This window comes from Melospiza melodia, chromosome 11, assembly GCF_035770615.1.
Source record: "Melospiza melodia melodia isolate bMelMel2 chromosome 11, bMelMel2.pri, whole genome shotgun sequence".
Taxonomy (NCBI): domain Eukaryota; kingdom Metazoa; phylum Chordata; class Aves; order Passeriformes; family Passerellidae; genus Melospiza; species Melospiza melodia.
The window spans coordinates 8,722,226-8,746,416 of record NC_086204.1 but is presented as its reverse complement, the minus strand read 5'-3'; the positions used below and the strand labels follow the sequence as shown (position 1 = coordinate 8,746,416).

Sequence of the window (24,191 nt, the reverse complement as noted above, 5' to 3'; positions counted from 1 at the left end):
ATGCTATATATTCCATGGCTGGCTTATACTGTTGCTTGTAGTGTCAGGTGGGAAAAAAAAAGGAAAAGTGGGCACAATTCACACAAAAATGAAAACGATCATGTAACTAAAATTGACTCACCTTTTTTCTGGTTTGGAGGGGGTCTTGCTTGAGAAACTGAGAAAAAAAAAAAAAAACGAAAGATACAGCAGAATGACTAGGACATCAATCCAAATGTCATTGCAAAGCATCTGCCTAATTGCAGGAGTGAGTAGGGAAGAGTCACACTACAGTCATTAGACCATTTTTACAGATGGAAGACACTAAGATGAAGAAGGGATTTATAATTTGGGCATGAGTATTCAGAAAACAAACAGTTTTTGACCATCTGAAGCAGGTATTAGGAGAGTTCAGTCAATCTCTCCCAGTTTTACTGAAGGCACTCATCCTCCTCCATCCTCCACAAAAGGCCAGGACACAACGCCATGCACAAAAAGTCCCAGAAATCATGAAAATGCTGCTTGTAGATCTTCAGTTCAGTAGTGCTGAACCAGCAGGAAAACCTTCACAAGACACTGATCTCCACACCTCACTTTTTCAGTAGTACTTATTATTGCACATGACATCCATGGGGTTTAGCCATCCCAAACATACATAGAAGTTCAACAATCAAAACCTGAATTTCAAGCTTAGGTTAATTTTGAATTGTAGCTTGAGTTAAATGAGGTCTTCAGGAGCCAGATCCAGTCAAGCTTGACACTCAAGGGTAAAACCACCCAAGCAACCAAAAAAAGAAAAAGAGAGAAAGAAAAAACCAACCCACCCACAAACAATATTACCCTCAACCACCAAAGAAATCCACCAAATCACTGCTGGACTGGTAGAAACCAAAGAACTGTCCCCCACTTCTCCAGCAAAATGTTTCCCCTTCAGTCTTCCAAGTTGTAACCACCTCAGTAGAGGAAACACTGCATTCCAAAAGTGGAAAAGCCTCTTTGTTTCTTCACTTTGGTGCTATTCCCTGGTTACCAGGTGACCTGCCTGGTTTCCCCAAATGAACGTTTTATAGTTCAGTTTTCAGGAGCCCTAACTTCAGGAGAGAAGTGTAGCACTCGATAATCATCATCATCATCCATGTTTATCCTAATTCAGAAAATGGTGAGTAGTAGAGAGATTGATGCAGACTAACTCAAGTCTCAACTGCTACTATGCATGACAAATTTCATTAATTGACTTCCAATTGCTTAGCACCAACTTGCTCATGTTTATTTATGACCAACTGTTTCAGAAACTTCCTAGAACAGTATAAATATTCACAGCACATACTTGCCATTATTGAAATATTGAGACCATATCCTTAATTATCTTTTCCTGACACTGTCAAATGCACAGATATAATTGGCAACACTATATTGAACTACATGAACTTTACCTACCCAGTGATTTTTAATTTTTTTTTCTTTAATTTAGGTATCTCCTTAAAGTAAAAATATTCTTGAAATTATGGGCAGAGCCAGCTGCCTTAAGGAGAAAAACATCTAAACAAAAAGGAGGGGGAGAGAGAATAAGCATCTGTAAGGAATTAAATAGCTGTACAAAGACAGGTAAGGAGAAAAGTTGGTAACGCAAAATGGCATCAAGAAATATCATTTAAGAGTGCATCTCAAGCATTTTCCTCAAATCACTACTGTTCAACAGTTTAGCCTAATTTAATTAATGCTTCCTATGTGCAAAGCAGCATCCTCCTGCAAATAGCGGGTTTAGTTGCTTTGACTGCTAAGAATAGAACAGCTGAATTCTTAAAATATCCAAATATCAAAATGCAAAAATATCCTAGGACAGGCAGAAAGAGAAACCTCTTCTGACTCCACCTGTCTTCTGTATTCTCTCTCCAATTTCCAATGTAGATCCAAGATAATGGATGGGGCTGGCCTCAGAGCAGGGCACTATCAGTGTCACCTCTGTCATGTACAAAGCCCACGCTGCTGGCAGGAAGTGCCCAGGAAGTCACAGCCAGCAGCAGGGACTGTGACAACTCAGTCACATTTCCTTTCTTGCCACTTCTACCCTTTTCATACTGCTGTCTGTCAACTCCATCTGCATTAGGATGCTTAACGGGGCTAGTGAGATAAGTATGACAGGCAGCATGACCTTTCCAGTTCCAAAATAACCAAACAGAAGAATCTGTGCACAACAGCATTTGGGCATGCTGAGAACATTCAATATTAGAATGGATTTGGGAGAAAGAAGCAGCTTTACAATATTAAGTCTTAGCATTAAATCCAGCAAACAAATCTCAATGAATTAGCAAAGCACACATTGCAAGCATTTAGAGTCTCAACAAGGATATACAGTATTCCAGCAGTACTTCTAGAAAAAGTATATTCATTTTAACTGGTAGCTTTGCTTCCGAACCTCCAGAATGTCCCCAGAACCTTCATAACATCATCTTGTCCTGAAATAGCACCTTTCACTTGAGGCCTTCTTCCACCAAACCACTAAAGTCTCAAAGTACGTAAACCAGGGGCAAATCTGCACATCAGTTTGCAAGAACTGTCCCTCTCATGTACTGGTCTTACATGCTTCTAAAAACTTATCCTAAGGGTTTCTTATTTAAACAAAGTACATTTATCAGCCCACCACTGCATCAAAACTCGAGATTCCATCTGACAGATAAGTGGACTTGGCAGCCAAAATTTACTGAATGGGAATTAAAAACCCAGTTGAGGATTTTGGCCCCGTTACAAATATGTGCTTAGGAAGTGTGAAGAAGTAATGATAACACATTCAGAGAACTACTTATTTCTGACATATTAATCCCAGAAGTAATAATACATCTCTTTTTGAGATTAGGTATTCTGTTTGTTTATCCTTGGAGTATTAACCAGCTCTTGTTAGATATTTGAGTGGGTATTTTGTGAAATTTTAACTGCTGACATACCAAGCCCACAACCAAGAGAAGGTCTTGACTTTTTAATTTCAGCAGTGCATCTTCTCAATGGGCTAACTGGGCAACAAGAGAATGACCCCAAGTCCCATGGTATAACATTAAACAAAAGGCTATGGGGTTTTTCCAATTTATGCACAATTAAAGGCCAAAAATAAATGACCTGTACTTCATTCTTGAGCTTACTAAAGTTCTAAAGAGAGCTCCTTAGAAACTCATGCACATGAGGGACAGAAGGCCATGGGACAGTGGCCACCTTACCTGGTCGTGGCACAGGCTGTGCTGCTGGAGTTTGTGTTTTTCTGGCAGATGCACCTTCCTTTGGAAAGACAGAAAAACAACATGATCAGCTGAGCTTTGTGTCAGGCACACGAGTTTTCAAATAACCACAGAGGTACTGAAAGTATCATGATAACAAGAGCAGTATGTTTCCACTCAAGTGATGGAAGAAAATAGAGAAAATATTCCAAACTCTTTATAGAGCCTTTTTTAGCTTTAGGGAAGACAAACAATGTCGAACTTTTACAGTCTTACATTTTAACCAACCATAAACTTTTTAAAATTTAACTTTAAAATGTTTAATATTTTAATTTTAACTTTAAAAAGTTTAATAAACTTTTACATTCAAATAAACTTTTCCTATTTACAGTATTGTTTCATTTTACCTACTACCACCTTCACCAAGGGTTAGTAATGTAAATATAAGCAGTTGGCTGTAGAAATTTCCAAACAAGATCCCCTTATGCTTTGGATGGAAAACCAGGACCAAGAAATTGCAATGCATTCCTGACTTGAGGAGTTTTAGTGCCCAGAAATAGCACTCTCATGATAATTAGTTCTGCTCATGCCTTATCCAATTACCTTAATGTAACACACAAAAGACCTGCACTACTGTTTATTCTTGTTAGCTCCCCAGAGTCAACACAGCACCAAAGAAAACAGTGAGGTCACATGTCTGCTTCCAGAGCAACACAATTCCTGCAAGAAAAATTCTGCTCTCAGTTTCTGCTGTGAAACCTCCCTGAACATAACACATTGCACCAACATGCTGAAAAGCTGCAGCACATTCCAGCCACTTACTTCCATCTATTTGCAGAGCTGACAGGAAAAAACCTTCTTAACATGAAACCACGGATTTTAGCTGAAAATTACTTAAAACATTATGTGAGATATCCTACAAGCATGAGACACTGAGAAAGGTCAGAGATACCACTCAGAGGAAAACCTGTTGGAAAGGACTCCAATAGGCATTATCAGACTTCTATCTCCATGCATAAATAACAGTGTGTTTTGTAATGCAAAATAAAAGAAAGCTCATGAGAGGGCTCACTGCATGACTTAAATAATACTTAGAGGAGCTGCTTTTAAGTTTCCATCATGAAAGTTAAAACTCTTTATCTCATCATCTCTGAAGTACCAATAGAAGCTCCCACAGAAGCCCATAGAAAACACAAATTTACTCAAAGCCTCTCTTCCCTGAGCCTTAGTGAAGCCACCCATGATTAGTTTCAATAAGCTGGAGCTGACATTTGGTGCAGTGAGCAGCTTTTGTAACTTTTACAGGCAGCAACCTCCCATTAATCTTTAGAATAAGGGTGTAATTAACCCTGCACTGCAAGTAATGGGTCTATCCCAAATTTTGCTGCACTCTTTTCTGATTATTGAAATACCAACATTTATGTAGGGCAGTTGAGTCAGTACATGTTATTTTAAGACTTACTTTTATAGCAGCAGAGGAAAGGTATTTTTGCCAATGTCCTTTCACAATAATTACTCAGAAAATTATAAAAATGAAAATACTACCACACTCTAGAGGAAGAGCAGCAGGAAAGGCTGACTACCTTTGAGACAAGCCTTGCAACTGAGAAACAGCATCTGTCTTTTTACTTCCACTTTCCAAGAGAGCAAAATAAAACTTTTTGCACCTCTTTCTGTAGAAAGATACCATGTTCTGTGTCAAAAGAATGATTCTGTGCTGCACTAGTCACTCATTTCGAAGAAACCAAGAATTCCCCCATAACACTTCCTTAAATTCACAGTACTTGATGAAATGTAAAGAAAATTATCAAGCTAAAGAAACATCAACTCCTGCAATGCCAAGTTTTTCAAGTTTCTAAACCCAGTTTAGATGCATAAGCAGTAAGTACTGTGTGCTGTCCCACACCTTCATTCCTCCTTCCACCCCTATGGAATCAGCAGTGCAGCTTTGCTGCCTCCTCTGCCACTCACCCAGTGCCTCCCATGGTTCAAACACAGCCTGCAGAGAAGGAGGCACCCAGGAGCTGCTGCAGAGAAACTGGTGAAGGATTATAACCAAACAAGAACCAAAGCCAAACCAGTGGTTTGATGAGCCTAATGAAATAACTGACAAATTATCTTTTTGGGGGTTCTTCACTCTCTTTTGAACTGCCTGCCCTACAGTGATTTATGGGAAACTTAGTGCAGGAGCCTAAAACAAAACAGGAAGGCTTTGAGAAACTGAAACAAAATACATCCCTCCAAATGCAAAACAAAATACAGAAAATAACCACATAAAAATATCTGATTGATAGTAGGAAATAAATTCATTTAAATTAGTAAATACCACTTCCATGCCTATGACCATTCTGTTTGCAAGACCAAATCCTGCAAATCAATAAATTATGGAGGTACAGCTTTTAGTTGTATAACTTTGTACCTCAGACTACGATAATCTCAGGAATGAACATCCCTCAGCTCACAGCTCCTGATATTGAGGTATTCTCAAAGCTCAGCTGTCACCTGACTGAAGGTGTACCATCAATCCTCTGGAGGTGATTTACACCGCTTCTCTTTTTACAATTTTCAGTGATCTAACCACTACCTCCTGTTCTGTAAAAGCTGCAGCCAATGCAGCAAAAGAAACTCTGATCAATATTTCACCCCCACATTTCTCAGAAGATTTGTAAGGAGAAATGTCTACACTACTAAGGTGAGGAAATGAACAGAAATACAGAGCTGTGATGGTTGACAAGACCCGCAAGTGGAGAGGAAAACATGGGGTCAGTAAGGAAGTCATTATCAGGATAATTTTATTGTTATTTTCCTTCGTCCTGCTAAGTTTGGATTTACAATTACTGCTTTTCAAAAGCATTCAGATAGAGATACAAGCTTTTCCTATGACAACACAGTGATTTGAGCTCTGTTCTTAAGGAGGTATAACCCAGAGAAGTCCATGCCAGGATTTCTCCCAGAGAAAAAAAGAGTATTCATCTGACAGAGCTGCTTCATCCAACCACACAAAGGGGGTGCTGCTGGTGATTTGCTACTCAGAGGCAACTCCTGGTTTGCACACTCTCATTCCCTGTAAAGGCCAGAGTTATTTCTCATTGAGCACACACAAAGGTATTTCAAATCTTCTCATGTGAAATTTATAATCTAAAAGTTCCTTTTAAGTAACCAGCACGCTGCAAATTTGAACTCCAGCTAAGGGAGCTTTTGTTCATGCAGCTGTACCCAAAGCATCACAAGCAGCAGAAATCACTGTTTAGCTATTTAAAGAACATTCATTTCCTCAAAATTTCTGAATACTTAGACAGTTTTGCTCGAAAATGACATACCTAATTCTCATGCATAAGCTGTTTGACACTGTTAAGGAGTATATTATGAATATTCATAAGTTGAAACTAATTTAGTAACAAAACCATGTAATTTGAAAAATACAAATCTTCTTTAAGACAACCACTTAACGTTGTTTTTTAATCAAAAACATATTACTTGGTTTACTTCTGCTAATTTACCATAGAAGGTTATATATAGAGAGTTTACTTATGATTTCCATTTTAACCATTCAGAAGCAACACCCTGACACAGAATGTCATCAGCTCCAGACTTGCCTGAGCCTCGCTGCCTCATTTCCCTACAGGGCTGGATCTGCTTCTCTGTGGGACTCATTTTAGTGCTTCTGTTCCCTGTCATTTCAGACATTTAAAATATCTCTGCCTAACAATGTTTTTGTGTTTAGTGTATTCCTTTTGTTATTTAGCATTGTTGTACCTAAGCACCTAAAAAATACTGGGTTCACAGAGCAATGGATGAGTGGGAAACAGCTCAGTACCTGTGGTTAGTAAAGCCATGGTTGGGCTTAAGTTTCCTGAGAGTGGTTGTTGGGGGTTGGTTTGTTTTCTTTTAGACACCTTTTAAAACCTCTTGGTTTTAAACCTCTCTCTTTAAACCTCTTTTTTTGACTTTTCTAAAAATAACAATTTTTAAAAACAGCTATTATGTGCATTAACAAAAAATTACCCACTAACAATATTTACCTGACAGATTTATCAGGACCCAACTATTATTTTCCTATATTTTAGATACTTAGTGGTTTTCTTAGGTCTAAATGAACATTAACATCCATAGTTAGGTTACCTTCATTTCCCAACTGGAATGAAAAATTACCTGAACAGTAACTCCTGCTACACTTTAGAAAATAAACTCCCCTGTTTAAAACCTAATTATTAAAGATATCTTATGGCAGCTTTACAGGTCCAAATGGTGGAAGGAAAAACTATTTCATTGCATATTCCCTTTCCCAACTGGTTTCTCAGTAGAGATAATAAGAGCCTGTAGTATTTTGACCTTTAAAAAAACATTAGGAGCAAAGGATAGAGTTTACAATTTGATGCCATCTTGTGGCTTTAATTTGGTAAATTTAATTACTATCTTGTTCCTTAATAATATTTAAATTAGTCAATTAGAATTTCACCAAAAAATCTGAAAATTACAGAAGCAAAAAGTAACACTGCAAGAAGTGTTAGCAAGTGCTTGCATGTCAAACACAGAGCAGCTTCCAGCCATGAAAGAATTCAGCCAAGCACAGCTCTGTTTGTGAAGAGGAACACAGCAAAACTCAAATTCAAAAGAGGAAAAAAAAGAAGTGCCTGTGGATGGCAAGCTTGTACAATTACTTTTAAGAACAGCCTTCAATATATCTATTCAATTTGAGGTACAAGAGACTGTAAAAACCTACTTTAATTATCAGTAACTCTATTATAATTTCCTGACTTAAAGTATTGAACCTTTGAAAATTTTAGTAAAGCCAGCCTGAAGAACTATGAAAAAACCCAAAACAACTGCATAGTTAAAAAGAAGACAACTTTACTATAAATTAAATACTGCATATATCAATGTATGAACAAACAGCCAAAACAAAGGGCTGACTTCAAAGCAGGTACCTAAAAATTGGTCCAGATGCCCTACTTGAAGCCTGATAGAAACATCTATTTCATATAAATTGGATTCTGAAAACATAGAGCTTTGTTCAAAAAATTTAAAGCCCATAGAAGCCTTGGAAAAAAATCCAAGCTTTTCAAAGGGTCAAAAATAATCCAACTCAGTGGCTCTGCCTCTGCAGCCTTCCCAGTAATTCTCTGATCTATGTTTGCATCAAGAAAATTCTAGTAATATTTTAACTAGTGTTTCACATCATCATTTTATTTATACATCAAACTGGTATAATTTATTTTTATATTTATATGCACACACAAATCTGCATGCAGTCGCACAAGACATACTTAAATAATAAATTGCAAACTTTTAACTGCCTTCCTAATTTTAAACTTTACAGTAAAAAATAGAATTTATTGTGCAAATATTTCTAATACTATAGTTGCTTTCACTTCCATTGTTTGCAATATTAATGAAAAGGTCATTGCTACTGTTTCTATAGTTTCAACTTTCTTATTTTCTGGAAGGGAGAGTGGGAGTTTAAGCAGAATTAAAGATATTTTTACAGAACAAATTCTAACAGAAGAATAGTTTACCAGTATTTATCAAAGGACTCCTAATACCAGCTACCTAAAGAAAATACCAGCATAGATTCACTTTTTCATACCTGCACAACCAAAAAAACTAATGTGGCAAGACAAAGAAGACTGATAAAAAAATATATAGAACATGTTTATTTCAAAATACAAAACTCATCATAGAATCATTAAATTTGAAAAGACCTTCAAGCTCATTGAGTCCAACCTTTAGTGTATTATATTAAAATGTATTTTACTGAAGGTCATGTCTTATCCAGCATAGAAGGCTTCCAATCCTGAAATTCAGTTTCATGCCACAAAACTCAATGTCAATCTTGCAAAGGTAATAGAAGTCTCATTATAGTTTTCCAAATATTGAAGTCCATATACCAAATCTGACAAAAGAGGGAAATCAGAATGAGCACAGCACTACAGGGATGGAGAAGGGGGGAAAGGAGAAACCAGAGGAGGGTGGCACAAATAAAACTCTGCTGGTTCCACTCTGCTGCTTTGGGACTACCCAAACATTAACACCTGTTGTACCACACCATGCAAATTCAACTTTCACTTGGAAATTTGGTGCTTTATTAATCTATTACAGAACTAAAACTGACAAGTTTATTCAAATTTGGAAACCCTGATATTGTTAAACATGATAAACAGAACTGATGGGTCTCTGCAGGTTAGACCTGCAGGTTAGGCAATGAGTGTCACTGAATTTAAAAAGATCACTGAAATTTCTTGTTTGTTACGAGATCAAGAGAAATAAGCTTTAAACATGACTGAATTAACTGGACTGGTTATTGATAACTTAGGAAATACTTTGGTTCTGCAAAGAAAACAAACCAAATCACAACTGAATCTAAAGGAAAATTGTAGTGACTAGTGAGCAACTAGGGACAAAAGCAAATAAAAAAGCTGCAGTAATAACAATAATGGAAATCAGTGGAGAAGCTTTTGAAAAGAATTAATCAAAGCCACAACTACTGAGATGCTTTAAAACCATTACCCCCAAAGTTAAGCTATCCAACCCCTCTGAAGAGTCCTCTCAGAAGTGTGCTAGAGCTCCATCCTTGTACAGAATATCTGTAAAATTAAGAACTTTGTCTTGAATTTACATCAGCCACATAAATTCAAACTGTTGCTATAGAAATAGCAATTTTTGAGCAGAAGAGAGATGTTGGCAGCGAAGATTAAACATGCAAACACTTCCATTTTCCTGGGGATAAGCTGTTTTCATCAAAAACAAGAACTCTTAATCCTGAGAACTCCAGAGGACTTGTTTGTTTGTTTGAAAAATAAAGGCTTGACTATACTTTCCTATGTTCATTTTAATGATTCATTTCCATGAACTGAGTGAAAAGACAAAGGCAGTTATCACTAAAACAGTATTTTTGCTTAGGCTTCCTTCCCTTCAGGTTAGTTATCTAAGCCAGCCTCACAGTTATTTCTTGGCAGCCAGAGAGGGTTTTGAGAAGAACAGTTTGAGTATTAAGGGATTGTTTCATCTTTCTCTAAATCCAGGTATAAAGTTTCTATCCTACTGGTTTTCTGCATGCCACAATCAGCCCAGGATACATCAGTTCAACAGAACTGGAATTTGCATCTAATTGTGAATTTACTGCAATTGGCTCCTGTTTGAGTCTCTGACTCAGACCTTGACATTCAGAACTATCAAGTTTCACTACTGCCTCTAAGGGCAGGCACTGGTCACCCATAGAAAGTGGTTTTTATCAGAAATAGCACACAATATGGGGCTCAAGCAATCCATTTGCCCATCAGCACAACTGGCACACAAATTCCAAACACATAGAGAAGAACTATTGGTTTTGTGTTCAGATTCACCTTTGGAAATGGGATTCAAAGGAACAGCCACATTTAGACTACAGAAAATGCTGCTCAGTACAGAGCAGCAGGAAGACCACACTTACACCTGCACCCAGTGAGCAAGCAATACAAAAACAGAGGTCTAAGAGACCTCAGGTTCCTTAGCAACTTCTGGAAAGACTCATGAAATGCTTTGTGTGAGAAGAATATTTTTAAAAGCTCTGCAGGTGCCCAAATAAATACAGATGGACCCTTGACTTCTGTATCAAAATTTATCCCAAAAAAAAAAAAAAAAAAAAAAAAAAAAAAAAAAAAATTAATCAAGACTCAAGTAACTGAATAACTTTGTGGGATGCAGAAACTGCTGAGGCTCTTTCCAGCCGTCCCCTGCTTATACTGACTCCCATTGCTACAACACAGGGGATGCTGCATTAGAACTCTAATACATGGGCAGCTCTTGAAAGACCTTGGGTTATTTAATGATTGCTTGTTCAACAAATTATCCAGCACCAGTTGTTCCCAGTTGTACTTCATCCTGATATGATCTTCTCTTTCTATTCACTAAAAACAAGTTTCAATATTATTCTTCTGTACCTCACCAGCTTTAGCAAACCCAGCACTATGCTTATATATTACATTATGTTACAAGAAAACACAATTATCATGGGTGATCATGGGCAGAGAGATGAAAGCAATTTTCCAAGTAATGGCCCAGCAAAACTTAAAATATCTGGGGAAAAATCCTGAAACTGAATTCCTGGAGGAGCCAATGTGCAAAGCTGAACAGTAGAGCAATGAACTCCAAGTTGTTTGTGCTGCCTAGAAAAAACACTGCTGAGTTCAAAGATGTGCTTTTCAGGATCAAAAGCTTTAGCTGCAGCTATAACAAATTGTAACAAACAAGCCAAGAGATGAGGGCTTGAGTGATGACAGCAGTGGATGTGAGCATTCAAGGAACTGTAACCACTTGGATATGGAAAGGGCTATTTTGAACTGCCACAGGCCAGAAAAAGGGCAAAACAATGTCCAAATTGCAGAGTGCCTTGTACTCCAGGCTCCCTCGATGAACAACAGCTCATCTGCTATGCAAATTCAGCTGAAAAGGCAAAGGTACTTTTTTTTAAATGCCCAAAAGGTGATGATTGCAAGATCTGCTGTAACTGTAATAAGCTGCTGGTAATACTAAACCACACCTTGGCAGACAGCTGAGTAATACCAGTCATGAAACTTGTGGCATCTCAGATTTTCTTCTCAACTCTTGTATTTTTGACTTTGCGACTTTTACACAAGCGCACCCCAAGAGATTCTTGTGGGATGCCCACAGCAAAGTGATAGAACAGTAGGTATAGGTGAAAAAGGAAAAAGTAAGTGTATTACAGAAATTATCTAGGTCATTTTCAAACAGAGTAGTGAAACCCCAGCATGACATTGGTTAAAGCCCTTGGATCAACAAACTGTCTTGTTCAGACAGAGCAGATTCACTGTCTTGGCTGCTGGTGATAAAACTATTGACAAGATACTGAGACACAAGAGAGAGATCTGCACAATATGAGACAAGCAAGTTAGAAACAGAGTGGTAATTCTCTGCAAAAACTTCTGAGTTTTAGTCCAGCACAAAAGTGTTAAGATTTCTGGACTTGAACATGCTGCAATTATCCACACCCTATAATTCCCCAGACAGAGAAAACTGGATATTTTAATCTGCTTACAAGATAACTAGAATTCTGCCTCTGAACATTTGTCCTGCCCCAGCTGTCTCAGTTCACAAGTTCAGTTTCAGTTGCCATATGGGGAAAAAAAAGTTAAAATTAACCAAAGGAGCACTACAATTCACAGACCCTCCAGATCCTATCCAGCTCTTACTCTACAGATTTTATTGCTTTAACTCATTAAAAAAAAAAAAAAAAAAAAAAAAAAAACAGACTGAAAGAAAGAAAATATGTTGTCTACCATGAAGACAGAGAGTGAATCAAATCAGAATGTAAGCAGAGGTTTTTTTGGAGGACAGGGGTGAGAGGAACAATGGGCAAACAGACCTTTTTTTGTTCTGCAACACTGTAGCTAAGCACCCCTGATCATAGTGATACCTTTTGGCAGCAAAAGGTATCACTTCTCCTGGGCAAGAACACAATTTAGTCATTTCCCCTTTCCTCAGATGCTGAACTTGAGCTTTGCATTTACAGCTTGTACAACTGGAACAGCCCCCTGTGAAATGTTGGTCAATCACTGCACATACTCACAGCACATGCAAGGTTAAAGTGCAGGGGAAGAGCGACAAAAGCGTCAAACAAAGCTTTCTGCACCAAATCCACCTCCACCTGGGGGTGCCACTTCTCCCACGCTGCCAGCCCAGACTGTGCTCCCCATCTCCTTTCCCCATGGGCAGCCCCAGAACAGTCACAGAATCACAGAATGACCAGGTTGGAAGAGACTTCAAGGTCATCGAGTCCAACCCATGCCCCAGCACCCCAACTAAACCATGGCACTGAGTGCCACATCCAGGCTTTTTGAACACATCCAGGGATGGTGACTCCACCACCTCCCCAGGCAGCCATTCCAGAACTTTATCACCCTTTCTGTAAAACCTTTTCCTACTATCCAACCTATATTTCCCTTGGTGCAGCTTGAGACTGTGTCCTCTGGTTCTGTCAGTGCTGCCTGGAGAAAGAGCCCAACCCCACCTGACTGCAGGCACCTTTCATGGAGCTGCAGAGAGTGATAAGGTCACCCCTGAGCCTCCTTTTCTCCAGGCTGAACACCCCCAGCTCCCTCAGTCATTCCTCACAGGGTTTGTGCTCCAAGTCCTGTTGCCCTGTTACCCTCACCAGCCTTGCTGCCCTTCCAGAGCAGTTCTTGCTAACAGGCTGATAATGTGTTCACAGAAACTGAGCAATGCTCAGATTTTAGCCCAAGTAGCTGGAAAATCTGCCCCCAAACAGGAAGTTACAGGTCATGTTGTGAATGAACTTTTTTTCACTAAAAATACTAAATCAGAGACAGCAGCTGTTGTGAGCAGAATACTTTACATTTCCAATGGCCAGGTTTGCTATAAGGTGCCCAGGAAAAAGTCTCATTTTGAGAACTCCTATACTACATACACTACACTACACTCTATATACACTACACATTATGACCACAGCTGACATTTGATTGCAATGTTTCATTCTGCCCCATGACTTTACACATTTGCATCAAGTAAAACAAAAGACGCCAACACAACACATCTATTGTTGGATTTGAATGTTTATATTCCGATTTCAACAATATAAAGGCACCCTTGGAATCATTTCCCACATTTTAAGACAGGGCACAGAAGCAATATGGGATTCAAACACAAACCTCAAACCCAGAAAGTTCCTAAGCAGTGTATGAATTGTTCCTCAACCTTAATATTACACTTTAGGAGTTACCTGCAGCTTCCCATAGGTGAGCTTAGATATTTAATAAAATAAAACATCACTAAAAAAAAAAAAACCTTGCGCTCTTCAGTGTCCTCAAGTGGCTTCTCCCACCTAGAGTCAACATCATTAACCTATTTTTCTCAGTACAATATTCTGAAGTCAGCATTTCCAAAATTTGCAGTAATAGCATTCCTCTCGCACCAGTCACAGCAGCTCTGACAAAAACTGCCTGCTAGACTACCTTCTCTTTGGCTGCAGGATGCCCAAGTTTCATGTGCAGCATCGTAATCAAATACCCCCCATAAAAATGCAAAGGGTTTGGTGCTGTTATGTGTCATTTATCACCCTGCCCTGCAGTTCTGCCTCCAGCTTTCCCTGGGAGATCCATTCCAACACATACTTTTCATTGCAGAACTCTCATTCCAGAAGTCTGTTTTTAATTAAAATATTCTTTTATTTACAATTAAGAAGGAGCACTCGAATTAGACCAAAACATTTATTATTCCCCCTTCTTGAAGAAATTCCCACTGAGTGCAACTGGGTAACTACAAAAGGCCTGGAGTTTCCCTCCCTGGGTACAGATGTAAGCAGATGAAAACATTAAAGTATTTTGCAGGTATCACTACTACAGAGCATAAAATCACACTACTGTACATGTCAGCAGAAAGCCAGGCAGCCACCTGAACCCAAAATTCTGTATTTCTTCATTTAAGCCTTTATACTTATCCTATAGATTCCAAAATTAAAGAAAACAAAACCCAACCTAACAATCCCCCAAACACAACAACAAATTAGAGCCTTCTGGTTTATACCCAGAGAACAAAGAGACAACACACATTAAAGTTTCAGTTGTCTCCATTTCAGCATGTCCTAAAAGCCTGGCTCTTTGCCAAAAGCAATACAGCCTATGGACATGGCTGATTTCCTCCCAAAAGAAATCACACAGGGGGACCAAACAACACCATCACAATATTAATCATCACCTAACAAAGGCACCTGGGACCGAGAAACATCCCAGTCACACATCACAGACTCACATATTGAGGACAACCAATAGAATAATATATACTGTATTTGCATCACAGCAACAAAGCATCCTACTTGTGTGCGTCTTGAGAAATGGAGATGTTTCAAGAAGTGCCTTCAAGGTTTTTAGTGCCAGCATGGCTTCAGCAGGAGCTGTGTATTATTGCTGTAATACCATACACCAAAGAGATTGTGCAAATGGCTGCTGGTATTGGTAACCTGGAGAAACACATCATTCATACCACCCTGCTGGAGCACACAAAAGCTGATGATGTTACATGGTCGTATCAAAAACTAACTGTAGTGGCAATAAATCATGCATTAAGTTAAAATACAGGAAGGCTTCTGGCTGTATCACAAAAGAGGAATTTTTCCATTTGGCCTTCTGCCTCTACTTTCAGCTTCCTTTGGCATTATATCTAAATTCCCCATTATTCTTCTTTCTTTAGTATAGAAGATTAAATTAAGCCCTTCTCAAAGCACTAAGATGACAGCATTCAACTTTAATTTTTTCATTTTAAACACAATCCATACACTAGATAGACTATCTCCAAGCTCCTAGCATTGCATTAGGAGAACTGGTTTATCACAGACTGTTCTCAGCTGTATTTTTGGTAGTGCATAAATGCATCCTCTTAAATAAAGGTCAACTGGCACAATCCCATAGAGTGAGGGCCAGCCTATTCAAAGATGAGGATAAGAGCCCTACAAAACCAACAGATTTTAGGATCTTCCTGTTACACTGTAAATTATATACAGGCTTCATCCATTGCTGCAAAAAAATAACCCCTGACAAACGGGCAGACTCCAAAATGCATCACAAAACAGATTCTGAAAGTTTTCAAACGGCTGTGCCCTCTCACTCTGTACCCATATACACACAAATTCATCTTTAGGAACCTCCCACTGTGAACAGCCAGAGGAGATGCAGACTGCCAGTCAGCACTTTCACAGGTGAGGCTCACTACAACCATTATTTCTGCTCCTCACATGTTAGCAACCATCAGTCATCCATGATGATCCTGGGGATTTCACAGTTTATCTGAAGGAAATCTGCCACAAGCAGCAAGACCTCCTCAGCTCTCCTTCAGCCCTCACATCTGTCCTGGTACTCCAAATAGCTGTTTCACCTTTGCAAAGTCTAATGTCAGTCATAAAAAAATAAATAAGTTCTTTTTTTTTCCTACAGCAATGTGTTGCAAAGCAAAATCCCCTCGGTCCAGAAAACGGAACACTAAAGTGGCAGGAAATAAAAATGAGTAAACCACTAAGAGGAGACAATGTTTTGGAATACAGTTAGGCTTTCAAAGCCAAGATTTCAATGAGAGAAAAAAAAACCAACACAAAGTGTAACAAGATTCCTCTGTTATGACACCCTGGAACTTTCTGTACGTGCTTAGGATGGCTTTACCAGTCACAAACAGATTCAATTTCATAGAGATTCATCCAATAACTTCCTTGCCTTAGTCAGGTCGTGCTCCATTTTACGAGAAAAGCACCAAAACAAAACAGCAGCATCACCTTCTGAGCAAGGGCAGCAGAGTAATTTTACATGTAGCTCAACAGGCTGATAATTTGTATACAGACCAGAGACCTCACACTTTTCTACTTATTCCTGTGCTTCCAAAAAGACATTTGGAAAATGTAAGAAAAAGCAACTAATCCAGAGTTAATGCCAGACTACGTTTCTTCCTTATTTTGCAGGTTCTGCATTGGCATATTTTTGGGGGAATGAATGTGTGCCTATTCTGGAGGAAGAGCAAAAATCCTTATGTCCTCCAACAGACATTTCTGTCACTGACTAGTGCTTAGTTGGAAGAAACATCTGAAGGCACTACCACTCTGAAAGCTGTTCTAAGAAAATCCCCAAGTTACTATCAGCCTCAGATCCCAATCAGTGGGATCAGGTATTTCCAGGCAGCACATTTTCCACTGGAGATGATGGAGATGCCTCGGGTTTCACCCTTTCCTTAGCTCAGGGCAGCTTCTCAGAAGCACTGCTCACCTCCTTCCCAGGCCACAGCCCTGGCACCCAGCACAAGCTGCTGCAGCTCCTGCAGCCATCTCCCAGTGCCTCAGCCCTGCTCTGAGAACAGCAGGAAATTCTGCACAGAGCCATCAGCCACAGGGCACCCAGGGCTGCACCAGCCTGCTCTGAGCAGCCTGCTGCCTCCATTCCCACATGGAGGACACTGCACAAGGCTCAGGAGATGGTGTGCATCATCCTGGGCATACACACAGCCAATTTTACTCTGGCTCTGGTCCCAGCCAACCTGCCAGGGAGAGGAGAACAGGGATTCCAGAGAGCTGCTCTAACCTTTCCTGCTGCACCCAGCATTTCCCACTTTGCTGACATATCTCCTTGCTCACTCCCTTCCTCCCATGCACCTCAGAGAAGTGACATTTCATTACATGGAATAAACAACCTCTTGTCATTAGGCAAACACAGCATACGAGTACAGATTGTGGCACATCAAAAGGAAAAACAGAAAAAGAAAAAACAAAGAAAATGGCAAATGTAAATTTTTCACAGAAGGGAAATCTTTTCCTTATGAAGTGACCTAGATTCTCAAACAAAGGGATTCCCTTTCTGTACTGTATCCAGGCCTTATTAAATAAAGAAGGAATTTTTATTCTATTTATTACTTTGCTTGTAGAAATACAACAGAAGGGCTTTTGATATCTGGCAAAATAAGGAATACCATGGCAAAACCTAACATGGAGATCCAAAGGTGTGAGGGGAAAAAAAGAAAAAATAAAAAAAAAATCAGGAAAAAAGTGGGTCAGATTTAGTCTCATCCACAGTTCAATCTTTTGATATGCAATGTAAACCATAATACTTGCACATTGATAAAACAAGTAAACGTTAACCAAAACTTAGAGAAAAAGCATTTGTAGACGTCTGAATGTTTGATTACACAAATTCTCAAGAGGAAAAGACTTCAAAGAGTCTACAATAAGCATCATCCAAGGTCATGAGATTTTGGGTTTTTAAGAGGATGACAGGTTTCTGTATGTTTTTGAGAAGCGGGGTGGGTTTTTTCAGATGACAAATGCTCTCTATGAATTTACTTTAGCAAGACAGATCAACAATAGAACTCTTTGCAGATGCTGATTATGAATTGCAAGATTATATACCTAATAGAAGAATATCATCTTGAATTTGAGGCCAAATTTTATTAATTCAGCATTATTATATTAAATACAACCAGTATTTTTTCTTTTACAGACACACCTCCCTACAGAATGTATTGATTATTCTTAATATTACATCTCAAGGTGGACACAATGCAAGAGAGCTGTCTCTGATTTCTTCTTCTGTTAGAAGCCACTAAATTACAGAAAATAAACCACCTGGAATTTCAGTTTGAAATATAGCTTAAGATAGCATAAAATAATAAGAATTCTCTAGTTCTCAATCAATATTCTCTGTCAATTTACATTATACAAACCAGACCCTGAGGATTTCCTCTAAATCAAGTATTTGAGGACTACGAGTCCTGGTTACTGACTCTACATTAGTAATTTATGTGAAAAAAAATCCTCAGGCTCATGAAATTAATCTAGAGTCTTACACAGATTACAGAAGGAATTATGAACACAGTTATTCAGGCAAAATCCGTTATTTCCATAGCAGAGCTTCCTTTTCCTTGGAAGCACTCAAGGAATGGTATCATTTAAGTTTAATGTGAATTTTAGAAGTGGAAAGTCTGCAGCTTAATCTCCACTGATTGGGAACTACATGAAATTGAGGGAAACAAGAAGATAGAACAACATCCAGTAAAATGGGGAGTAGCTGGGACGCATCCCCAATTGGCCAGGCTGAAGCAGCTCAGTGAGATCTAGGTGATGTGCAAAGTGTTTGGAGAAATTTCAGTCTCTCCAACATGTCAAAAAAAAAGAGCAGTAGGGAATTTCTCTTAAAAGGGAATTTATTCTCCATTTTATGATCCATGTTTTCTGTGGGCTATGAACAAATATTGGTGAAATTTATTACACGAATAGGACCTCTTGAGTCCCTGGAGAAAGGATTTTTTTCCACACATTTTATTGGTTTTCCTAGTTTAAGCATCTCTGCTTGAAGGAAAGGATTCAGGCATTTAAGGCACTTGCTAAATCTCTGTTATTTCTGCTGTAAACCTTTCATGTCCCCCAGAATTAGCTGTAAATGAGGATATCTCCAGGATGGAGCTGCAGGAATTAACATACTAAAGCTACTGAGCAAATGTGACAGATGGAAAGAGTCAGTGCAGGTCTCAACCCAAGTCACAGGAAATTCTGACAGCTCTGAAAGTCCAGTTCTTCAATTTCACATTATTTAACATTCAGTAAACAAACGTCTCACCAATTTCAGTCCTAAAAATTGTGGAGGCAAACAAAATGTCTCCATATTCCTGTACAAACCACATACCTGGGGAAAAAACTTAATGAGAGGATGAACAGTTGCTAATCTCTTAATTGGTCCCACACAAAAAAAAAAAAAAAACCAAAAAAAACCACAAAGACAAAACCTAGGTAGCTCCTCATGCATGGAAGAGCGCTGGGTAGGATAGGATGGCTGCATCCCTTACTCAGCCTGATGAGCCAAGACTCTCTAACTCTCTAAGTTATTGGGGGAGAAGTGTGGGATGCCTCAAGAGCTTGAAAATAGCCTGAGGGAAAAGGGGCATAAAAGGCCTGGACAGGTGGCAGCAACTGGAACAAGACATTTTCCTTCCTCTGCATAAAAGCTGGTGCCTATTATCTCCAACAGGATGCCATCTTCCTTCATGCCATCTTCCATGCTTTGAAATTGGATATTTAGTACCAGTTCTCCCATGAGAGTTCCACTTTCTGTAAGAACTGGAGGTTTTATTTCTAATTCTCATGCTGGGGTGGGTGCTAGGGGTACCTTGATCACCCAGTGCAGGCAGGAGGATGAAACAACCCACGAGGGAAGGGGGAAAACACCAGCCCATTTCCCACTGAAAGCTGCCTGTGAATTTTGGTACTTCAGCTGCTTGGCCTCCTCTCCCCTGCTGTGCTGAATCAAAGCTTCATAAAGCCCCTGCTCTCCTCAGAATGCAAAAGCAACACTTGTGACAGGCAGAAAATATTACTGCTGGCACTGGCTCGTCAGTTCATCAGGGGAGAACCACAAAACCAAAAATCCTGTACAACACAAATGAAATTATGTTGTCCAACCTCTGGAAGAATAAAATCTGCATTGAGCACTTGAGATCAGCAATAATTGCATGCAAAACCTGGGGGAAGATACGAAAAATCAGAACACAGAAGAAAGAAAAGATATGATAAAGCAAACAACACAATATTGAGGAAAGAAACACATCTGGAAAGTAGTCCATATACATTTGCATAACACACAAAACCAGAACTGAATCAAAGCAGAACCAAACTTCATATTTTGTACTTTGGCTTTTTGAGTGAATTTTGAATCACTCCATACCTCTTATTCTCTAAGGAAGCTGTGATAGGAGAACAGAAAGAATTCTAGCTGGACACCTAGAACATCAGTTTACTTAATAAAAAAAATACAAGCTTTAAAATCATAGAACATCTCCCTGAAATGTTTCCCAAGAAACACCCTTCTGACTTGAAAACATCACTTGGACTTTCCCTCCCTCACAACTGTGAAGTTGGGGATTATGCTTATATTCCTTATGGACTAAAACATAAAAATCAACTGAATAAAACCTGATACATGTTTTGTAATAACTGGGAACTTTTTCTAGTTCTATAGATTGATCTGGATTGTTGCATTCAGGTTCTAAAGTTATGACACTCAGTAGTTAATGAAATCATCAAGTTTATGGCTTGGGTGTTATTAGAAATCTTGATCATTTATAAAAAATGCACCAAATGTAAAAGCTGGGTTTCACTACCAGCTAAGCAATGGTGAAAATCTACTAAGCAAAATAAGGCAGGCAATACTGACACTTGTGGTCATTTCTAGATTGCTATTTTCCTTCACTTACAAACATGTCTGCAAAAGCTAAGAAACATGTTGGGATCTCAAAGTAGCCAAGCAAATTCCAAGTGTTTGTCAACCCTGTCTCCACTTTAGATGAATTTACTGGAGAAGTATTATTTTTGAAGAAAGGAGCAGAATAGCCACTGGCCATATACATAATTCTCAACATGGAAAATTAAAACTAAGCATTTATGACACTCTGTATTAACACATTTCCAGAAGGTAAAAATAAAGCTTAAAAACAAGAATAACCAACCTTGAAAATGTTGCCATTAATCATTCTGAACTGTCCCTTGAAAGGTTTTCAACACATTACAGTTGATATAATACTCCATTTTACTATGATAAAATGAACTTTGCAAAGTATTCATTGAGTATCCAAAATGCACAATCCATATGGGAATAGTGATAAGTCACCCATGGCCTAAGTATTTCAACTCTCAAGGGCAGAAGTTGCCAAGCAGTACATGCCTGACTACTGCAGTTAATCCAAATTAGTTTGAGGAATTTCTGCTAATGTTGTCAAGACAGAACTTTACTGAACGGCTTCATTATAAAACCAGTTAGACAAAGCTGTGCTAACACCCTCTCAAAATGACACAAAGAGTTTTTCAAGTTTTTTGAAGAGAACATTCCAAACCACCCCAAGTTTGTTTTGCATTGGTACATTTTGCTCAGTTCCGAGTGGTCAGGGGCACAGGGAATTGTGAGCAGCCCCCTCCTCTCTGCTCTCCCTCCCGTGCAGGACTCGCTGAGCACTCCAGCTCCTGGTCACAGTAACTCTGCCTGCTCCTCACACAGCCTCTACATCTTCACTTACTCCTTGGAGCCTTAATAGGTGGCAGCCTTTCAAGCACTAACAGTGCAGCTTCTAATTTGGGATGTAACCATAGTAACATTACAGAACACACTACTCCCTGCATGGAGAACAAGCAGTCAACTGACCCTTCGTGCTGAGACTGGGCTGAAATAAAGCTCATTCCAACCTCCAGCCCAGCAAGATTAGCAAAACCTGCAGCTCCTATTCCCAGTCCAGAGCAAGACCTGCCCTCCTGAAATACCCACAAATGCACAGTATCCTAGGAAAGCAGCAAAGAACAAAGTGCTATAAAAGAAAAGGAAATTGTTCCCAAAACTTTGACTCAAAAGCTGAATCAGTCAGATGGAAAGCAGTACAAAAATCAAAGTTTTTTTCTTACTTCTCTATAAGATGAGCAAAGAACTGCTCATACTTTATTTGAAAAAAAAATATAGAGAATGAACAAAAGAAATTGGTCATTAATATTTAAGAATTCAATACTCAATTTGTTCACAAGGCAAGATGACAATTTTTATACATACCTACCAACAGACAACAGCTCTGCCTGAACTTTACAGGCTACACACAAGGGATATGGCCATTTAATTAAAAGCCAGAGCTGATGTCTGTTCCCTTCTAAATTTACTTGAAAAAGGATTCTCTTTAGAAAAACAGCCCTTGGGATTTTTGTACCTTTAATATTTACTAATGAGCATTTATAGAAAAATAAAAACAGCTCTCCCCCTTCCAATAGGTCCGAAGCTTTAGGAACCAGGTACAGTGAAACAGTAGCAAATACATTAAATTGAAACAGCACAGATTTTAATAACCATTCTGTTGAGATCTGAACTCATTTCCAAATACAAGGGAAATTAGTCTTGTCTGAAAATTAGAAACTCAGAGGCAGATTTACATGTTTGTGTTTGACCAAAGCATTCCTTCCTTCTGCCTGGATGCACTGACCACATGGATAACCCACCTGGTTTCCTACCCATAGCCCAGAGTGCAGCAAACTGGGAGGACTCCTGGCCATGCTCTCACATGTTTGTGTGCTCCAGCAACAGACTACACCAAATTCTGGATATTGCACAGGGCAGCAGAAAGCTTTGTGTGTCTAGCTGGGAAATGGAGTCACCTGGGCACATATGGAACACCTCAATGCACTGATTCTCAATGATTCATCAAGGTCCCAGAGCAGTAAGTGGTGCTGGACGCAGCCCTCTTCTCATGCTCTACCTCCACACTGACCCCTCCCCTCCACTTTTTAAACACTGATTTGTTTAGACTGGAGGAGATAGAAAGTCTTTACTGATACACACTTAGTATTTATAATTACTATTTTGGAAATATGCTCATGATCCTAAAATGTCCTCAGATAGGATCAAAGGATTTGCGGAAATGTTTATGAGGTTCAGAAACTCATGCATTACAAACAAGACTAAATTAATAGAGAAAGTTAGTGTACATAGATTATTTAGTTAGGAGGATCTAAATCTGATTATGTTTCTAGTAAACTATCATATTATGCATCTAGAATAATAAAACACACTGACTGCCTGGGGAAGCCTTATTTCCCAGTAAGGGACATGCCCACCCCCACCACTACGAATCAGACACACCAGATAAGTCACAGTTTCTTAACTCCTTGTAAAAAAAAGCTCTAAAGAGCCAGTCATTAGCTTTTCAAAACAGAGTGGGCAAACACAGTGACTAATAAATACCTGGGTAAGTATGCTGCTAGGTCTCTGTTTTCTCAGGTATTATGGTATTTTATTTATATAGTAAATATAATTAAGATGCTTCAGCACAGAAGGGTCAGTCACTGAAAGGAGAGAAATGAAAGTAACACAGGTTTCCTTAGGACCAAAAAGATAAATTTTATGACAATGGTATGTCTGTAACAGACAAAAGACATTTTAGGTTCATCAATAATTGAAATGAAGTGCCCCTGACTTTGCAATGCCAGACCACAGCAGAAAGCTATTAACAGCAGAGAGGCAGCTTAACAGCATGTGCTTATAAATCAGTGTTGATCAGCCCAACTGAATAACCTCAGATAACAAAAAGCAGCTTTTAAAGAGTAAGAATGTGTAAAGGAAACATGAGCAAAGAAAGGCACTTCTGTCTTTTCTTTGGCGTGAAGGCACAGACCATTTGTACTCCCAGAGAGACAAATGGGTTAAATCAAGCTTCAGCATTTAAATGCTTTTAATTCCCTTGCACTGCAGAACAGCTTTTGGAATATGGGACTAAAACGTCTAGCATTAAAAATCTCCTAGAGAATCTAAGTTGCACGGTCAAGGAAAAGTGAAAACAATCTGTAAAAACCCTCAATTTTCCACTTAATGAACATACAATTTTGATACTATTCACCTATCAGTGTGCACGAACTGAGTACGTATCATTTATCAAATACGAGCAGGAGCCTGTAAAGCTTCCTGTCTGCCTTCGGGTTGAGTCAAAATGAATGCAAACAATCACGTG

The 24,191-nt window shown here is 38.9% G+C and overlaps 1 protein-coding gene across 1 annotated transcript in view; it reads right to left on the bottom strand.

Moving 5' to 3' along the window:
- Positions 1 to 24,191, bottom strand: part of CDC73 (cell division cycle 73) — a 101,839-nt gene that overhangs the window by 16,203 nt on the left and 61,445 nt on the right. Inside the window, exons 11-12 of the mRNA XM_063165513.1 lie at positions 3,189 to 3,246; positions 122 to 157 (exon numbers count right to left, since the gene is read on the bottom strand). Coding sequence (XP_063021583.1) covers positions 122 to 157; positions 3,189 to 3,246 — 94 coding nt within the window. The remainder of the gene's footprint in view (positions 1 to 121; positions 158 to 3,188; positions 3,247 to 24,191) is intronic.